Here is a 15,476-nt window from a genome sequence, read left to right on the forward strand (position 1 = left end):
CTATTATCCCTAAGCATAGCAGCCACTTCTTTATGATCACTGACATTATCCATGCAGGTATGCCCTCAGGTTTCATAGTGAAGCGTATGGTGACAAGGTGGTTACCATCCTCTTTAAATGTACTCTGATCTCGTATGTCAGCAACCTCCACAAAAGACACTGCTTATTTTGAAAGTCCTACTAACCTTCCAAGAACATAATCATTAAATATCCTATTTCTACTCTCATGCAGCCAAACCTCTTGCAGCAGTTTTGCAATTTTGGAATCCCAAAAATGGTAAATAGCATTCTTGGTGAGGAAGTATACTGCATGTTATTAATTAGAATTACCACAACCCAATTGGAAAACTTCACCCCGTTCGAAAACTTGCTTTCTGTGGTGACCCGTTTCCTGACTTTGAAATGCTGACAAGGCCGAAGCCTAGGTTCTTGGTTTATCCCACACCAAATTGTGAATAAGGAGAACTAAGAAACCATTTATGCTGTTACATTCACCGAGCATTCACTTTACTACAGACTTTCATTGGGAACTAAAGTTGATGAAATATCATTTTCTATTCATGTACATTAAAGAACAAGGGCAGAAATTTGTTCTGCACTTGGACGGGGCATGGAGCTGGTGGGGGGCAAACAAAATGGCAGGGGACACTGTTCTCGATGTTGCCCGGGCCCCCTGACATTTTGTCCAGGCCAGGGAAGGCTGAGGATGGCCTTCCCGCCTCAGGCCAATTGAGGCCTTTATGTGGCCAATTAATGGCTACTTAAGGACCGTTTCCCTCCTCCACCTCAATTATACTGAAGGTGGAGGGGATTGCTGCCACGGGAAGACACCACCAGGTAAAGCCTGGCGGTCTCCAAGCAGGGTCAGGAATTGGATGGTGGCCTCCGGAAAGCTCACCTGGCCATGCCAGCCTACAAAATTTGAAGAAGCTGACACACAACTTCTGAAGAACTGACTGTACAAAAAATGATGTACATATGCAAAACAGTCCTGGATATGGTAGCTGAGATGTGAAAGTGAATTTAATAGTGGTTGAGCACCAGAAAAATAACTGTGAAAGCTTCTGGATTGTCTTTAAAATCCCAACTGGATGACTATTGTTGTCCATGACAGCTATGGAAAGAGTAACCACTGCACAGTACTTGTGACTCGTCTCCACAGTGAGGGTATCCTTCTTGTGTAGTATGGCACTCCCATTATGCTAACAGGGACAAACTAAGGACAGATCTTGCAGCCCAAAACCGGGCATCCATGAGGCACTGTGGACGAACAGAGTTATATACCACAGCAACCTATAACCTCATAACCTGACACATCCCTCACTTTTCAATCATTATCAAGCCAGGAGACTTGCCCTAGTTCAATGTAGAAGTGTAGAAGAATTTGCCAGGAGCAGCAGTAGGGGGACCTTAGAATGAGGTACTGACCTAGTAAAGCTACTACACAGGGCTACATAAATGCTAAACACTGCTAGCAGAAGGCCAAAGGCAGAGCTGTGTGATTTCACAACCAACTGATGAGGATAAAGCTCTGTAGCCCTAACATATCCAAGCATGAATGATGGGCAAGCAACCAACTAACAGGTGGAGGAGGCTCTGTAAATTTCCTCATCCTTAACTATTGATGGCGTCCAGCACGACTGGAAATGTCAGTATTGAAGTATTTGCAATCATCTTAGAGTCATAGAGTCGTACAGCATAGAAACAGGCCCTTCGGCCCACCGCGTCCATGTCGACCATAATGCCTATCTATACTAATCTGCCTGCATTAATTCCATATCCCTCTGTGCCTTGCTCATTCAAGTACCTGTCCAGATGCCTCTTAAATGTCGCTACTGTTCCTGCCTCCACCACCACCTCAGGCAGCTCATTCCAGATACCCACCATTCTTTGTGTGAAAAATGTACCCCTTTGATCCCCTTTAAACCTCCTCCCTCTCACCTTAAATCTATGCCCTCTAGTTTTAGTCACCCCTACCATGGGAAATGGACTCTGGCTATCTACCCTATCTATGCCTCTCATAATTTTATATACCTCTGTCATGTCCCCTCTCAGCCTCCTTCTCTCCAGGGAAAATAGACCCAGCCTATCTTCAGCTAAAAGAGTTAAGGAGACAACCCTATTCCATCTTTGTGCAAGATCCCCATCATCATGGATGCCAGTGTCCAGCCAATTTGGATCACTCCATGTGACAGTAAGTAGCAGCTGAGTGGTGTACTTGACTCTGTACAGGTTGTGGACTCCGGGAACAACTCGTCTGTAATGCTGAAGACCTATCCACCAGAGTTAACTCTCCCCCTAGCCAAGCTGTTCTAGTGCAGGTATGTCCTATCCACAAACTACAGGATAAATCTAACCCAATGAATTGCTGTTTTATTGCCTCCCAATCATGGATAAAGTGCTGAAAATTTATTAATAAAACCATCAAACAGCAATTCACTTACCAATAACCTGCTCACTGACACTCAGTTCGGGTTCTGTCAGAACCACTTGTCTCCAGAGCTCATCACTGTCTTGAGCCAGAGTTGGATGCAAGACAGTCTCAGCTGGGCACTCTTTTCCCCTGGAGTCGGCACTGTGTTTCCTCATGTAACCATCGTAATCAGTATCACTTTTGCAATTCTGAGCTCAGTGGTAAAAAAATCCACAGCAACTTAGAGCTCAAGTGAAAAAAAATCCAAGTTTTGTGGACATTTAAACGAGACTTTGCGAACAGCTTCTGTGTCATTTCAATAGTCCTTTGTGTATTCTTTTCTTATTTTCACATGGCGTTCAGAAGAGTTGATTCAGACCTAAAGGATTGAAATGAAATGAAGCAAAGGTTTGCAATACTTGGTCACTTTTACATCAGAATAGGCCAAAAAGGATATGTACTGGCCAGTGGGAATCTGTGACTCGTTTATCCTTACTATAGAATTTGGCACTATCCATTTCATGAAATAATGATCAGTCAACTAAATTATGATAGACAGCACTCATCTAGGCTAGTAAATAGAAGCTGTTACATAATATTTGAAAGAACAATATCATTGCTCACTCAATGCTGGCACATAAAGTTTGCACCATATTAGCGATACAAGCTGTGTTTCAAAATATTGACAGATGTGCAAGGCAGTAAGATATGTGAAGGGTTATGACATAACTTGAGTGAAGCCTGAGACAGTTATTGTAGTTATCTGAAGCTGCAGGCAAGAAAATTCCAGTTTCAAAGAAGAATGGTCACCTAACTAAGCCTGCAGCATTCCCATGGAATTGTGCCCCAGCAAGAAACAAGTTCCTTCAGGAGAGATGGGGAGAAATTTGACAAATTAGCCCCCCACCGCCTCCCACATGCTTGTGTTATTCTTTGCAATATGAAATCAAAGCAATTGGCAGATAGAGCTGTTGGAACTGAGGGGTTAAGCAAAAGTGTGGAAGTGAAATTAAATGACCCCTTTGTATCCTGACTTAAGGACCAGATACAGGTTTAGATCGTTATGTCACATAATTAGATGATGTAGAGTGTATTGTATCATTATAGGGTATCAAATAAACTCTAGTATTTTTGATGCTGCTTGCTAGTAACCTCAAAAATCCCAAGATTTACCTCTTCAGCTCAGTTAAAGGGCAACTTTAGAATAATTAATAAAGATTATATTTGGACCTGTGATATAAACAGCATGCAGAAGTTTATGGGACTTGTAAACTCTTGGAATAATATGAATCCCACATGCATCACTAACCCATCAATATTTGTAGTAACATACAATTGACTTTAGGCCTCATGGTTGCTACCATAATATACCAACTTTTCTCCTGTTACTTTGTTCAGACAGTATTTAACAAAAAAACTACAGCCTTCAGTGCAGCAGACTTTTAGCTTAAGTACCTATTACAGTTCACTTCAGTGCAAGACTTAGCCATACTACAAATTGAACATTTTTCCTTTGATTACTGTGTTGAGTGCTGTTCAGGCAGATATGGTGCAGCATGTTGCCAAATCAAAGGCAATTTTGTGCCAACGAATTGCACAGAGAAGTAATCACTATTAGCTATCTGTAAGAACAGTAATCCTTTCAGCCAGTATACTGCAATTGGATCTGAATTGGCATTTTCAGCAAGAAAATGTTGCCAGGTTGAATATGCCCGAAAATAAATTAGTAAAAAGAAATTATATCAAGGAGTTAGGAGGGCTAAAAGGGGTCATGAAAAGTCATTGGCAAACAGGATTAAGGAAAATCCCAAGGCTTTTTATACACATATAAAGAGCAAGAGGGTAACCAGGGAAAGGGTTGGCCCACTCAAGGACAGAGATGGGAATCTATGTGTGGAGCCAGAGGAAATGGGCGAGGTGCTAAATGAGTACTTTGCATCAGTATTCACCAAAGAGAAGGACTTGGTGGATGATGAGCCTAGGGAAGAGCGTGCAGATAGTCTCAGTCATGTCATTATCAAAAAGGAGGAGGTGTTGGGTGTCTTGCAAAGCATTAAGGTAGATAAGTCCCCAGGGCCTGATGGGATCTACCCCAGAATATTGAGGGCGGCAAGGGAAGAAATTGCTGGGGCCTTGACAGAAATCTTTGCATCCTCATTGGCTACAGGTGAGGTCCCAGAGGACTGGAGAATAGCCAATGTTGTGCCTTTGTTTAAGAAGGGTAGCAAGGATAATCCAGGAAATTATAGGCCGGTGAGCCTTACGTCAGTGGTAGGGAAACTATTAGAGAGGATTATTCGGGACAGGATTTAATCCCATTTGGAAACAAACGAACTTATTAGCGAGAGACAGCATGGTTTTGTGTCACACTAATTTGATTGAGTTTTTTGAGGAAGTGACGAGTATGATTGATGAAGGAAGGGCAGTGGATGTTATCTATATGGACTTCAGTAAAGCCTTTGACAAGGTCCCTCATGGCAGACTGGTACAAAAGGTGAAGTCACACGGGATCAGAGGTGAGCTGGCAAGATGGATACAGAACTGGCTCGGTCATAGAAGACAGAGGGTATCAGTGGATGGGTGTTTTTCTGAATGGAGGGATGTGACTTGTGGTGTTCCGCAGGGATCAGTGCTGGGACCTTTGCTGTTTCCAGTATATATAAATGATTTGGAGGAAAATGTAGCTGGTCTGATTAGTAAGTTTGCGGACGACACAAAGGTTGGTGGAGTTGCGGATAATGATGAGGATTGTCAGAGGATACAGCAGGATATAGATCGGTTGGAGACTTGGGCGGAGAAATGGCAGATGGAGTTTAATCCGGACAAATGTGAGGTAATGCACTTTGGAAGATCTAATGCAGGTGGGAAGTATACAGTAAATGGCAGAACCCTTAGGAGTATTGACAGGCAGAGAGATCTGGGCGTACAGGTCCACAGGTCACTGAAAGTGGCAACGCAGGTGGATAAGGTAGTCAAGAAGGCATACGGCATGCTTGCCTTCATTGGTCGGGGCACAGAGTATAAAAATTGGCAAGTCATGTTGCAGCTGTACAGAACCTTAGTTAGGCCACACTTAGAATATTGCGTGCAATTCTGGTCGCCACACTACCAGAAGGACGTGGAGGCTTTGGAGAGGGTACAGAAGAGGTTTACCAGGATGTTTCCTGGTCTGGAGGGCATTAGCTATGAGGAGAGGTTGGAAAAACTCGGATTGTTTTCACTGGAACGACGGAGGTGGAGGGGCGACATGATAGAGGTTTACAAAGTTATGAGCGGCATGGACAGAGTGGATAGTCAGAAGCTTTTTCCCAGGGTGGAAGAGTCAGTTACTAGGGGACATAGGTTTAAGGTGCGAGGGGCAAAGTTTAGAGGGGATGTGCGAGGCAAGTTTTTTACACAGAGGGTGGTGAGTGCCTGGAACTTGCTGCCAGGGGAGGTGGTGGAAGCAGATACGATAACGACATTTAAGTGACATCTTTACAAATACATGAATAGGAAGGGAATAGAGGGATATGGGCCCCGGAAGTGCAGAAGGTGTTAGTTTAGGCAGGCATCAAGATCGGCGCAGGCTTGGAGGGCCGAATGGCCTGTTCCTGTGCTGTATTGTTCTTTGTATTATATCCAAATAACTTTGAAGAGTTTTTTAAAGAAAGACAAGACATGCATACGTTTTGGGAGGAAGACAACGTTCCAATTTCAGCCAATGTTGATGATATGAATGAAGGCCAGGAATACATGTTGTTAGAAGAGTTTTGTTTTTGTATTGAAAGCTTAGAATTCTGTGTGTTTTTAAAAAAAACTGAGGAAAGGATTTTTCTCTGTGGACATTGATTACTGAAACTTGGTGGGTTTGAACTGAGTGAAATACATAAACTGCAAGGCACCTGTTTCCAAACAACTCAGCAGGGAAATGTCAGGTCAAGATTTATGATTGCCGTGTAACTTGATTGTTGAAGTTAATTTCACTTTTGGATTGAGAAAAAAGACCAATGATTTGGACAAAGAGCAGGCATTTTGAAATTTGGCTGTGACCTGCCTGGAGACTGGAGAAAAAGGCCTTTCTCTGTAAAGGAAGACTTGCATCTCTTGAAAAGAAATCCTGCATTTGAAATGTGGCTGTGATCTGCCTGGAGAGAGAAAAAAGACGCAGGAAACAAAGTTACTTCTCTCTGTAGAGGAAGGCTGCTTTTCAGAGAAGAAACTCTTGTATGTCAGAGGTAGCAGATTCCTATTGCCTCTAGTCTTTGAAGAATCCCTACCTCAAGAGGGTTCCTATTGCCTCCTGTGTTTTGGGAGATCCTGAAATCTCAAGAAAGCTTCTACTGCTAGACTGCTGCTTCAAAACCCAAGCAGACCTGTTGCTATACCCTTGCTGAAAGACCTGTGTGACACCTGCTGCAGACAAATTGCCTTGAATGCCTACCCATCACTAACCGTTCATCACCTGGAGAGACTTTGAGTTTTTAAAAAATTCATTCATGGGATGTGGGCGTCGCTGGCCAGGCCAGCATTTATTGCCCATCCGTAATTGCCCTTGAGAAGGTGGTGGTGAGCTGCCTTCTTGAACCGCTGCAGTCCATCTGGGGTAGGTACACCCACAGTGCTGTTAAGAAGGGAGTTCCAGGATTTTGACCCAGCAACAGTGAAGGAACAGCGATATAGTTCCAAGTCAGGATGGTGTGTGACTTGGAAGGGAACTTGCAGGTGGTGGTGTTCCCATGCATTTGCTGCCTTTGTCCTTCTAGGTGGTAGAGGTCGTGGGTTTGGTAGGTGCTGTCTAAGGAGTCTTGGTGCATTTCTGCAGTGCATCCTGTAGATGGTACACACTGCTGCCACTGTGCGTCGGTGGTGGAGGGAGTGAATGTCTGTAGATGGGGTGCCAATCAAGTGGGCTGCTTTGTCCTGGATGGTGTCGTGCTTCTTGAGTGTTGTTGGAGCTGCACCCATCCAGGCAAGTGAAGAGTATTCCATCACACTCCTGACTTGTGCCTTGTAGATGATGGACAGGCTTTGTGGAGTCAGGAGGTGAATTACTTGCCACAGGATTCCTAGCCTCTGACCTGCTCTTATAGCCACGGTATTTATATGGCTACTGCAGTTCAGTTTCTGGTCAATGGTAGCCCCTAGGATGTTGTTAGTGGGGGATTCAGCGATGGTAATGCTGTTGAATGTCAAGGGGAGGTGGTTAGATTCTCTCTTGTTGGAGATGGTCATTGCCTGGCACTTCTGTGGCGCAAATGTTACTTGTCACTTATCAGCCCAAGCCTGGATATTGTCCAGGTCTTGCTGCATTTCTACATGGACTGCTTCAGTATCTGAAGAGTCACGAATGGTGCTGAACATTGTGCAATCATCAGCGAACATCCCCACTTCTGACCTTATGATTGAAGGAAGGTCATTGATGAAGCAGCTGAAGATGGTTGGGCCTAGGACACTACCCTGAGGAACTCCTGCAGTGATGTTCTGGAGCTGAGATGATTGACCTCCAACAACCACAGCCATCTTCCTTTGCGCTAGGTTTGAGTCCAGCCAACGGAGGGTTTTCCTCCTGATTCCCATTGACCTCAGTTTTGCTAGGGCTCCTTGATGCCATACTCGGTCAAATGCTGCCTTGATGTCAAGGGCAGTCACTCTCACCTCACCTCTGGAGTTCAGCTCTTTTGTCCATGTTTGAACCAAGGCTGTAATGATGTCAGGAACTGAGTGGCCCTGGCGGTGAGTGGCCCTGGCGGAACCCAAACAGAGCATCATTGAGCAGGTTATTGCTAAGCAAGTGCCGCTTGATGGCACTGTCAGTGACACCTTCCATCACTTTACTAATGCTTGAGAGTAGGCTGATGGGATGGTAATTGGCCGGATTGGACTTGTCCTGCTTTTTGTGTTCAGGACATACCTGGGCAATTTTCCATATTGCAGGGTAGATGCCAATGTTGTAGCTGTACTGGAATAGCTTGGCTAGGGGCGCGGCAATTTCTGGAGCACAGGTCTTCAGTACTATTGCCAAAATATTGTCAGGGCCCCTCACCTTTGCAGTATCCAGTGCCTCCAGTCATTTCTTGATATCATGCGGAGTGAATCGAATTGGCTGAAGTCTGGCATCTGTGATGTTGGGGACTTCAGGAGGAGGCCGAGATGGATCATCAACTCGGCACTTCTGGCTGAAGATTGTTGCAAATGCTTCAGCCTTATCTTTCGCACTGATGTGCTGGGCTCCCCCATCATTGAGGATGGGGATATTTATGGAGCCACCTCCTCCAGTTAGTTGTTTAATTGTCCACCACTATTCACTGCCAACCAAATCGGAACTCAGTGATGCCATTGATTCCCTAGCCAGCGGAAAAGCCCCTGGGAAGGACAGCATTACCCCTGAAATAATCAAGAGTGCCAAGCCTGCTATACTCTCAGCACTACATGAACTGCTATGCCTGTGCTGGGACGAGGGAGCAGTACCCCAGGACATGCGCGATGCCAACATCATCACCCTCTATAAAAACAAAGGTGACCGTGGTGACTGCAACAACTACCGTGGAATCTCCCTGCTCAGCATAGTGGGGAAAGTCTTTGCTCGAGTCGCTCTGAACAGGCTCCAGAAGCTGGCCGAGCGCGTCTACCCTGAGGCACAGTGTGGCTTTCGTGCAGAGAGATCGACTATTGACATGCTGTTCTCCCTTCGTCAGATACAGGAGAAATGCCGTGAACAACAGATGCCCCTCTACATTGCTTTCATTGATCTCACCAAAGCCTTTGACCTCGTCAGCAGACGTGGTCTCTTCAGACTACTAGAAAAGATCGGATGTCCACCAAAGCTACTAAGTATCATCACCTCATTCCATGACAATATGAAAGGCACAGTTCAACATGGTGGCTCCTCATCAGAGCCCTTTCCTATCCTGAGTGGTGTGAAACAGGGCTGTGTTCTCGCACCCACACTTTTTGGGATTTTCTTCTCCCTGCTGCTTTCACATGCGTTCAAATCCTCTGAAGAAGGAATTTTCCTCCACACAAGATCAGGGGGCAGGTTGTTCAACCTTGCCCGTCTAAGAGCAAAGTCCAAAGTACGGAAAGTCCTCATCAGAGAACTCCTCTTTGCTGACGATGCTGCTTTAACATCTCACACTGAAGAATGCCTGCAGAGTCTCATCGACAGGTTTGCGTCTGCCTGCAATGAATTTGGCCTAACCATCAGCCTCAAGAAAACGAACATCATGGGGCAGGATGTCAGAAATGCTCCATCCATCAATATTGGCGACCACGCTCTGGAAGTGGTTCAAGAGTTCACCTACCTAGGCTCAACTATCACCAGTAACCTGTCTCTAGATGCAGAAATCAACAAGCGCATGGGTAAGGCTTCCACTGCTATGTCCAGACTGGCCAAGAGAGTGTGGGAAAATGGCGCACTGACACGGAACACAAAAGTCCGAGTGTATCAGGCCTGTGTCCTCAGTACCTTGCTCTACGGCAGCGAGGCCTGGACAACGTATGCCAGCCAAGAGCGACGTCTCAATTCATTCCATCTTCGCTGCCTTCGGAGAATACTTGGCATCAGGTGGCAGGACTATATCTCCAACACAGAAGTCCTTGAAGCGGCCAACACCCCCAGCTTATACACACTACTGAGTCAGCGGCGCTTGAGATGGCTTGGCCATGTGAGCCGCATGGAAGATGGCAGGATCCCCAAAGACACATTGTACAGCGAGCTCGCCACTGGTATCAGACCCACCGGCCGTCCATGTCTCCGTTATAAAGACGTCTGCAAACGCGACATGAAATCGTGTGACATTGATCACAAGTCGTGGGAGTCAGTTGCCAGCATTCGCCAGAGCTGGCGGGCAGCCATAAAGACAGGGCTAAATTGTGGCGAGTCGAAGAGACTTAGTAGTTGGCAGGAAAAAAGACAGAGGCGCAAGGGGAGAGCCAACTGTGCAACAGCCCCAACAAACAAATTTCTCTGCAGCACCTGTGGAAGAGCCTGTCACTCCAGAATTGGCCTTTATAGCCACTCCAGGCGCTGCTTCACAAACCACTGACCACCTCCAGGCGCGTATCCATTGTCTCTCGAGATAAGGAGGCCCAAAAGAAAGAAATTCACGGCTGGATGTGGCAGGACTGCAGAGCTTAGATCTGATCCGTTGGTTGTGGGATCACTTAGCTCTGTCTATCGCATGCTGCTTACGCAGTTTGGCACGCAGATAGTCGTGTGTTGTCGCTTCACCAGGTTGACACCTCATTTTGAGATGTGCCTGGTGCTGCTCCTGGCATGCCCTCCTGCACTGTTCATTGAACCAAGGTTGGTCTCCTGGCTTGATGGTAATGGTAGAGTGGGGGATATGCTGGGCCCTGAGGTTACAGATTGTGGTTGAGTATAATTCTGCTGCTGCTGATGGCCCACAGTGCCTCATGGATGCCCAGTTTTGCATTGCTCGATCTGTTCGAAATCTATCCCATTTAGCACGGTGGTAGTGCCACACAACACGAAGGAGGGTATCCTCAATGTGAAGGCGGGACTTCGTCTCCACAACGACTGTGCAGTGATCACTCCTACCACTACTGTCATAGACAGATGCATCTGCGGCAGGCAGATTGGTGAGGACGAGGTCAAGTATGTTTTCCCCTCTTGTTGGTTCCCTCACCACCTGCCGCATACCCAGTCTAATAGATATGTCCTTTAGGACTCAGCCAGCTCAGTCAGTAATGGTGCTACCAAGCCGCTCTTGGTGATGGACATTGAAGTCCCCCACCCAGAGTACATCCTGTGCCCTTGCCATCCTCAGTGCTTTCTCCAAGTGGTGTTCAACATGGTGGAGTACTGACTCATCAGCTGAGGGAGGGCGGTAGGTGGTAATCAGCAGGAGGTTTCCTTGTCCATGTTTGACCTGATGCCATGAGACTTCATGGGGTCCAGAGTCGATGTTGAGGACTCCCAGGGCAACTCCCTCCCTACTGTATACCACTGTGCCACCACCTCTGCTGGGTCTGTCCTGCTGGTGGGACACGACATACCCGGGGATGGTGATGGCAGTGTCTGGGACATTGTCAGGTATGATTCCGTGAGTATGACTATGTCAGGCTGTTGCTTGACTAGTCTATGGGACAGCTCTCCCAACTTTGGCACAAGCCCCCAGATGTTATTAAGGAGGACTTTGCAGGGTCGACAGGTCTGGGTTTGCCGTTGTCGTTTCCGGTGCCTAGGTCGATGCCGGGTGATCCGTCCGGTTTCATTCCTTTTTATTGACTTTGTCGTGGTTAGATACAACTGTGTGGCTTGCTAGGCCATTTCAGAGGGCATGTAAGAGTCAACCACATTGCTGTGGATCTGGAGTCACATGTCGGCCAGACCAGGTAAGGACAGCAGATTTCCTTCCCTAAAGGACATTAGTGAGCCAGATGGGTTTTTACAACAATCGACAATGGTTTCATGGCCATCATTCGACTAGCTTTTTAATTCCAGATTTTTAAAATTAATTAAATGTGGAGGAATGTGTGAGTTGCTGCCCAAGAGTCTGAAGTCAGGCATCATCCCTCTGGTTTTCCTGGTTGAAGAGATTACTTTTCACACACATTGTAGCGTATACTTTCATTTAGTGCATTAAAATCCAAGTATATTTTGTGGCATATATAGAAAATATTTATTATAATTCATAGCCATCAGTTCTCTAGTTAGCAACAGCCACCAGAAGATATCAGGAAAACTGCAAGCAAACATATTGTATGCTGACATTTGAATTACTATAAGACCGACTCAAAATTTTCAACTGTCATTTTCAAAATCTGGATTTATTTTAAATGTCAGTTTGTGGTATCTGATGAGTAATCTGGCCAGCTTGAGATTTCACTGCTTTTAATAATTGTGAAAGTATGTTTTTGATGCTTGAGTTAACATCAAAAGACCTCAACAAATAATGTTAACAATGTTTGTTTGCTTGATGATCACAATAAACTTCTGGTAAAATTTGGAACCAGCAGCCTGTATTTAAGGAGAAAAATTCTGTTTCCATATTGTGTATCAAGATAGAAATTTAAATTTAGTCCTTTTTATCATTTGAAAGGTTAAAAGGGTTTGTTCGTTGAAGCCTAGTTCGTTGAGCCTAGAGCTGAATCATTTCCATCTGTAGAAAATATTTTTTTAAAAGTAAACTTTTTTGAAAATGAGTTTGTGAGCAACATTCCTTTATTAAGCATGTTATGGTATGGTTTCTTTTTAGTAATAACAACATAGCTTACACATCAGGATGTAATCACTTTTAACTTTACTGCTGTGAATAATTGGCTTTCTGTGTAGAATAACATGAACAACCATGGAATTCAATTATTAATGAGTACCTACTGTTAAAAACCTTAAGGTGGTTGATACCATTAGATGGGAAAACATTCTCTTTGGGAATTTAAACAAATGAAAACTTTGATGTGTCTTTACAGCTCGGTAGGTACCCAAAACTGCGAGAGGAGACTGAGAGGATTGTTTCCAGCTACATACGAGAAAGAGAAGAGAGGACAAAGAATCAGGTTAACAAATATCATTTTTTAAACAAAATTCTCAAATAGTAATGCATATTGTCCTTTAAAAAAGTAGGAAAGGATAGCCTGAGTAATTAGCCTAACCTCAGTGGTGGGCAAATTTTTGGGGAAAAATTCTGAGGGACAGTATAAATTGCATTTAGAAAGGCACAGATTAAGCAAGGACAGTCAGCATGAATTTGTTAAAGGAAGGTCATTGAATTTTTTGAGGAAGTAACAAGGACGGTTGATGACACTGATTTTAGCAAAACTTTTGACAAGGTCCCACATGGCAGACTGGTCGGAAAATTAAAAGTTCATGAGATCCAAGGGAAAGTGGCAAGTTGGATCCAAAATGGGCTCAGTTTCAAGAAGCGAAAGGTAATGGTCATCAGGTGTTTTTCTGCTTGGAAGGCTATTTTCTCTGGGGTTCCACATGACTCAGTAGCGGGTCCCTTGCTGTTCGTGGTATATATCGATCATTTAGATTTGCATGTAACAGGCACAATTAAGAAGTTTGCAAATGATACGAAAATTGGCCCTGTGGTTGATGGTGAGAAAGAAAGCTATAGACTGCAAAAAGATATCAATGGACTGGTCAGCTGGGCAGAAAAGTGACAAATGAAATTCAATCCAGCTAAGTGTAAGATAATGCATTTGGGGACAGCAAACAATCCAAGGGAATACACAATAAATGGTAGAATTCTGAGAAATAAAGAGGAAACAGAGGGACCTTGAAGTGCATATCCACCGATCCCTGCTTGTAGCAGAACAAGTGGATAAGGTGGTTCAGAAGGCATACGGGATGCTTCCTTTTGTTGGCCGAAGCATTGAATATAAGAGCAGAGCGGTCAACTGTATAAAACACTAGTTAGACTGCATCTAGTGTACTGCGCACAGTTCTACACACCACATTTCAGGAAAGATGTGATTGCACTCGAGGGTATAGAGGAGATTTATGAGGATATTGCTAGAAATGGGGAATTTCAGCTATGAGGAAAGATTGGATAGGCTGAGGTTGTTTTCTTTGGAACAGAGGAGGTTCAGGGGAGATTTAATTGAGGTGTATAAAATTAAGAGGGGCCTAGATGGAGTAGATAGGAAGAACCTATTTCCATTATGACCAAGGCGGGAGGAGTGCACTGTTAATTCAATCCCACTTCTCCACAGGTCACAACATATATTTAAATTTTCCCACTTATCGAAACTGTCAATCAGATACTCTATTTTTTCCCCAGAATAAAGCACACCAACCGGGTTTCTTTAATAAACAATAAAATTAACCATTTATTCTACCTCAAGTCTTAACCAAAAGTAAAGTAAACATACACGCAAATTGAAATATTCAAACCCCTTATTTTTATCCTTGCCCTCACACACACACTCACATACATAACCTGTTAACTGGGAGAAAAAAAGGGAGTTTTGTTTACAGCTATTACAAAGAAATAGAACGAATTTAAAAAAACTTAGACTGAAGAGAAGCTATGGAAGCCCTTTGTTTTGGCAAGATGTCCCAAAGGCGAATATGTGGCTGCCACTAGGAATCTTCCTAGAACTGTTCTTTCTAGGTGATGTTGATGAACAATTTGGGTATGCTTTCAAGAGATGTAGCTACAGAAGGCTTCATATAGGTCTTACATCAGATGTGCAGCAACAGAGGTTTCAATTCTCAAACATACAATGCAAAGTTCCTTCAAAGATGCAAGGTTTCTGCAAACATTCAGGATTTCTTCAAATGCAGGAGGCAACAGTACAACTTGATGCAGGAATTCTTTAAATATGCATGGATTCTTCAAAGTGAGAGATATATCAGCTGTCTTCTCTTCTGGCAGGTCAGGAAGCAAACTTCTTTCTGTTCTTGGCCACATACCCACTGGCTTTTTAACAGTTCAAAATAACTAAAACCTTTCTAGAGGAAAGTAGTATGACAACCATAAACCTTGGTTTGTCATTCCCTTGTAAACAACTTTTTCAAAGTCACAAGCAAAAACCCTGCTGGGTTATTTGCAAACAGATGCTTTCCAGTAAAATTTGTTTACTGGTCAACCTTCTGCTGACCTTCCTTTTAAGAAAAACACCCAAAGTTCAGCTTCTTCAAGATTCCAGCATTGTAGTTTTTAAAATATAGGTTCTCAAGTTTTAACGAAAAATGGAAACACTCAATAACCAGGGACCACCGGTCCAAAGTAATTGGTAGAAGGATTAGAGGGAGTTGAGGAGTAATTCATTCACCCAGAGTATGATGGGGGTCCCTCTGCCTGAAATGGTGGCAGATACATAAACCCTTATCATGTTTAAAAAATACTTGGATGTGCACTTAAGGTGTCTTAACCTACAGGGCTATGGACTAAGAGCTGGAAGGTGGGATTAGGCTAGATAGCTCTTCTTCAGCCAGCACAGACAAGATGGGCCGAATGGCTGCCTCCTGTGCCATAGATTTTGCCGTTTCTAAGTTTCTTTATTTAGGGAGTGTCAGTAAAGTATTTACCTCATTACTATGTCCCAGCAACCTCTGTGATTCCAACTTTCATACTAGTTTAATCCATACTTAGGTGTCCCAAAATAG

General features: G+C 44.2%; 1 protein-coding gene across 6 annotated transcripts in view; it reads left to right on the forward strand.

Moving 5' to 3' along the window:
* Positions 1-15,476, forward strand: part of dnm3a (dynamin 3a) — a 369,313-nt gene that overhangs the window by 149,214 nt on the left and 204,623 nt on the right. For all 6 annotated transcript variants that reach the window (XM_068037799.1, XM_068037795.1, XM_068037794.1 and 3 more), the window contains exon 11: positions 12,830-12,916. In XM_068037799.1, coding sequence (XP_067893900.1) covers positions 12,830-12,916 — 87 coding nt within the window. The remainder of the gene's footprint in view (positions 1-12,829; positions 12,917-15,476) is intronic.

The sequence above is a fragment of the Heterodontus francisci genome, chromosome 8, assembly GCF_036365525.1.
Source record: "Heterodontus francisci isolate sHetFra1 chromosome 8, sHetFra1.hap1, whole genome shotgun sequence".
NCBI lineage: Eukaryota > Metazoa > Chordata > Chondrichthyes > Heterodontiformes > Heterodontidae > Heterodontus > Heterodontus francisci.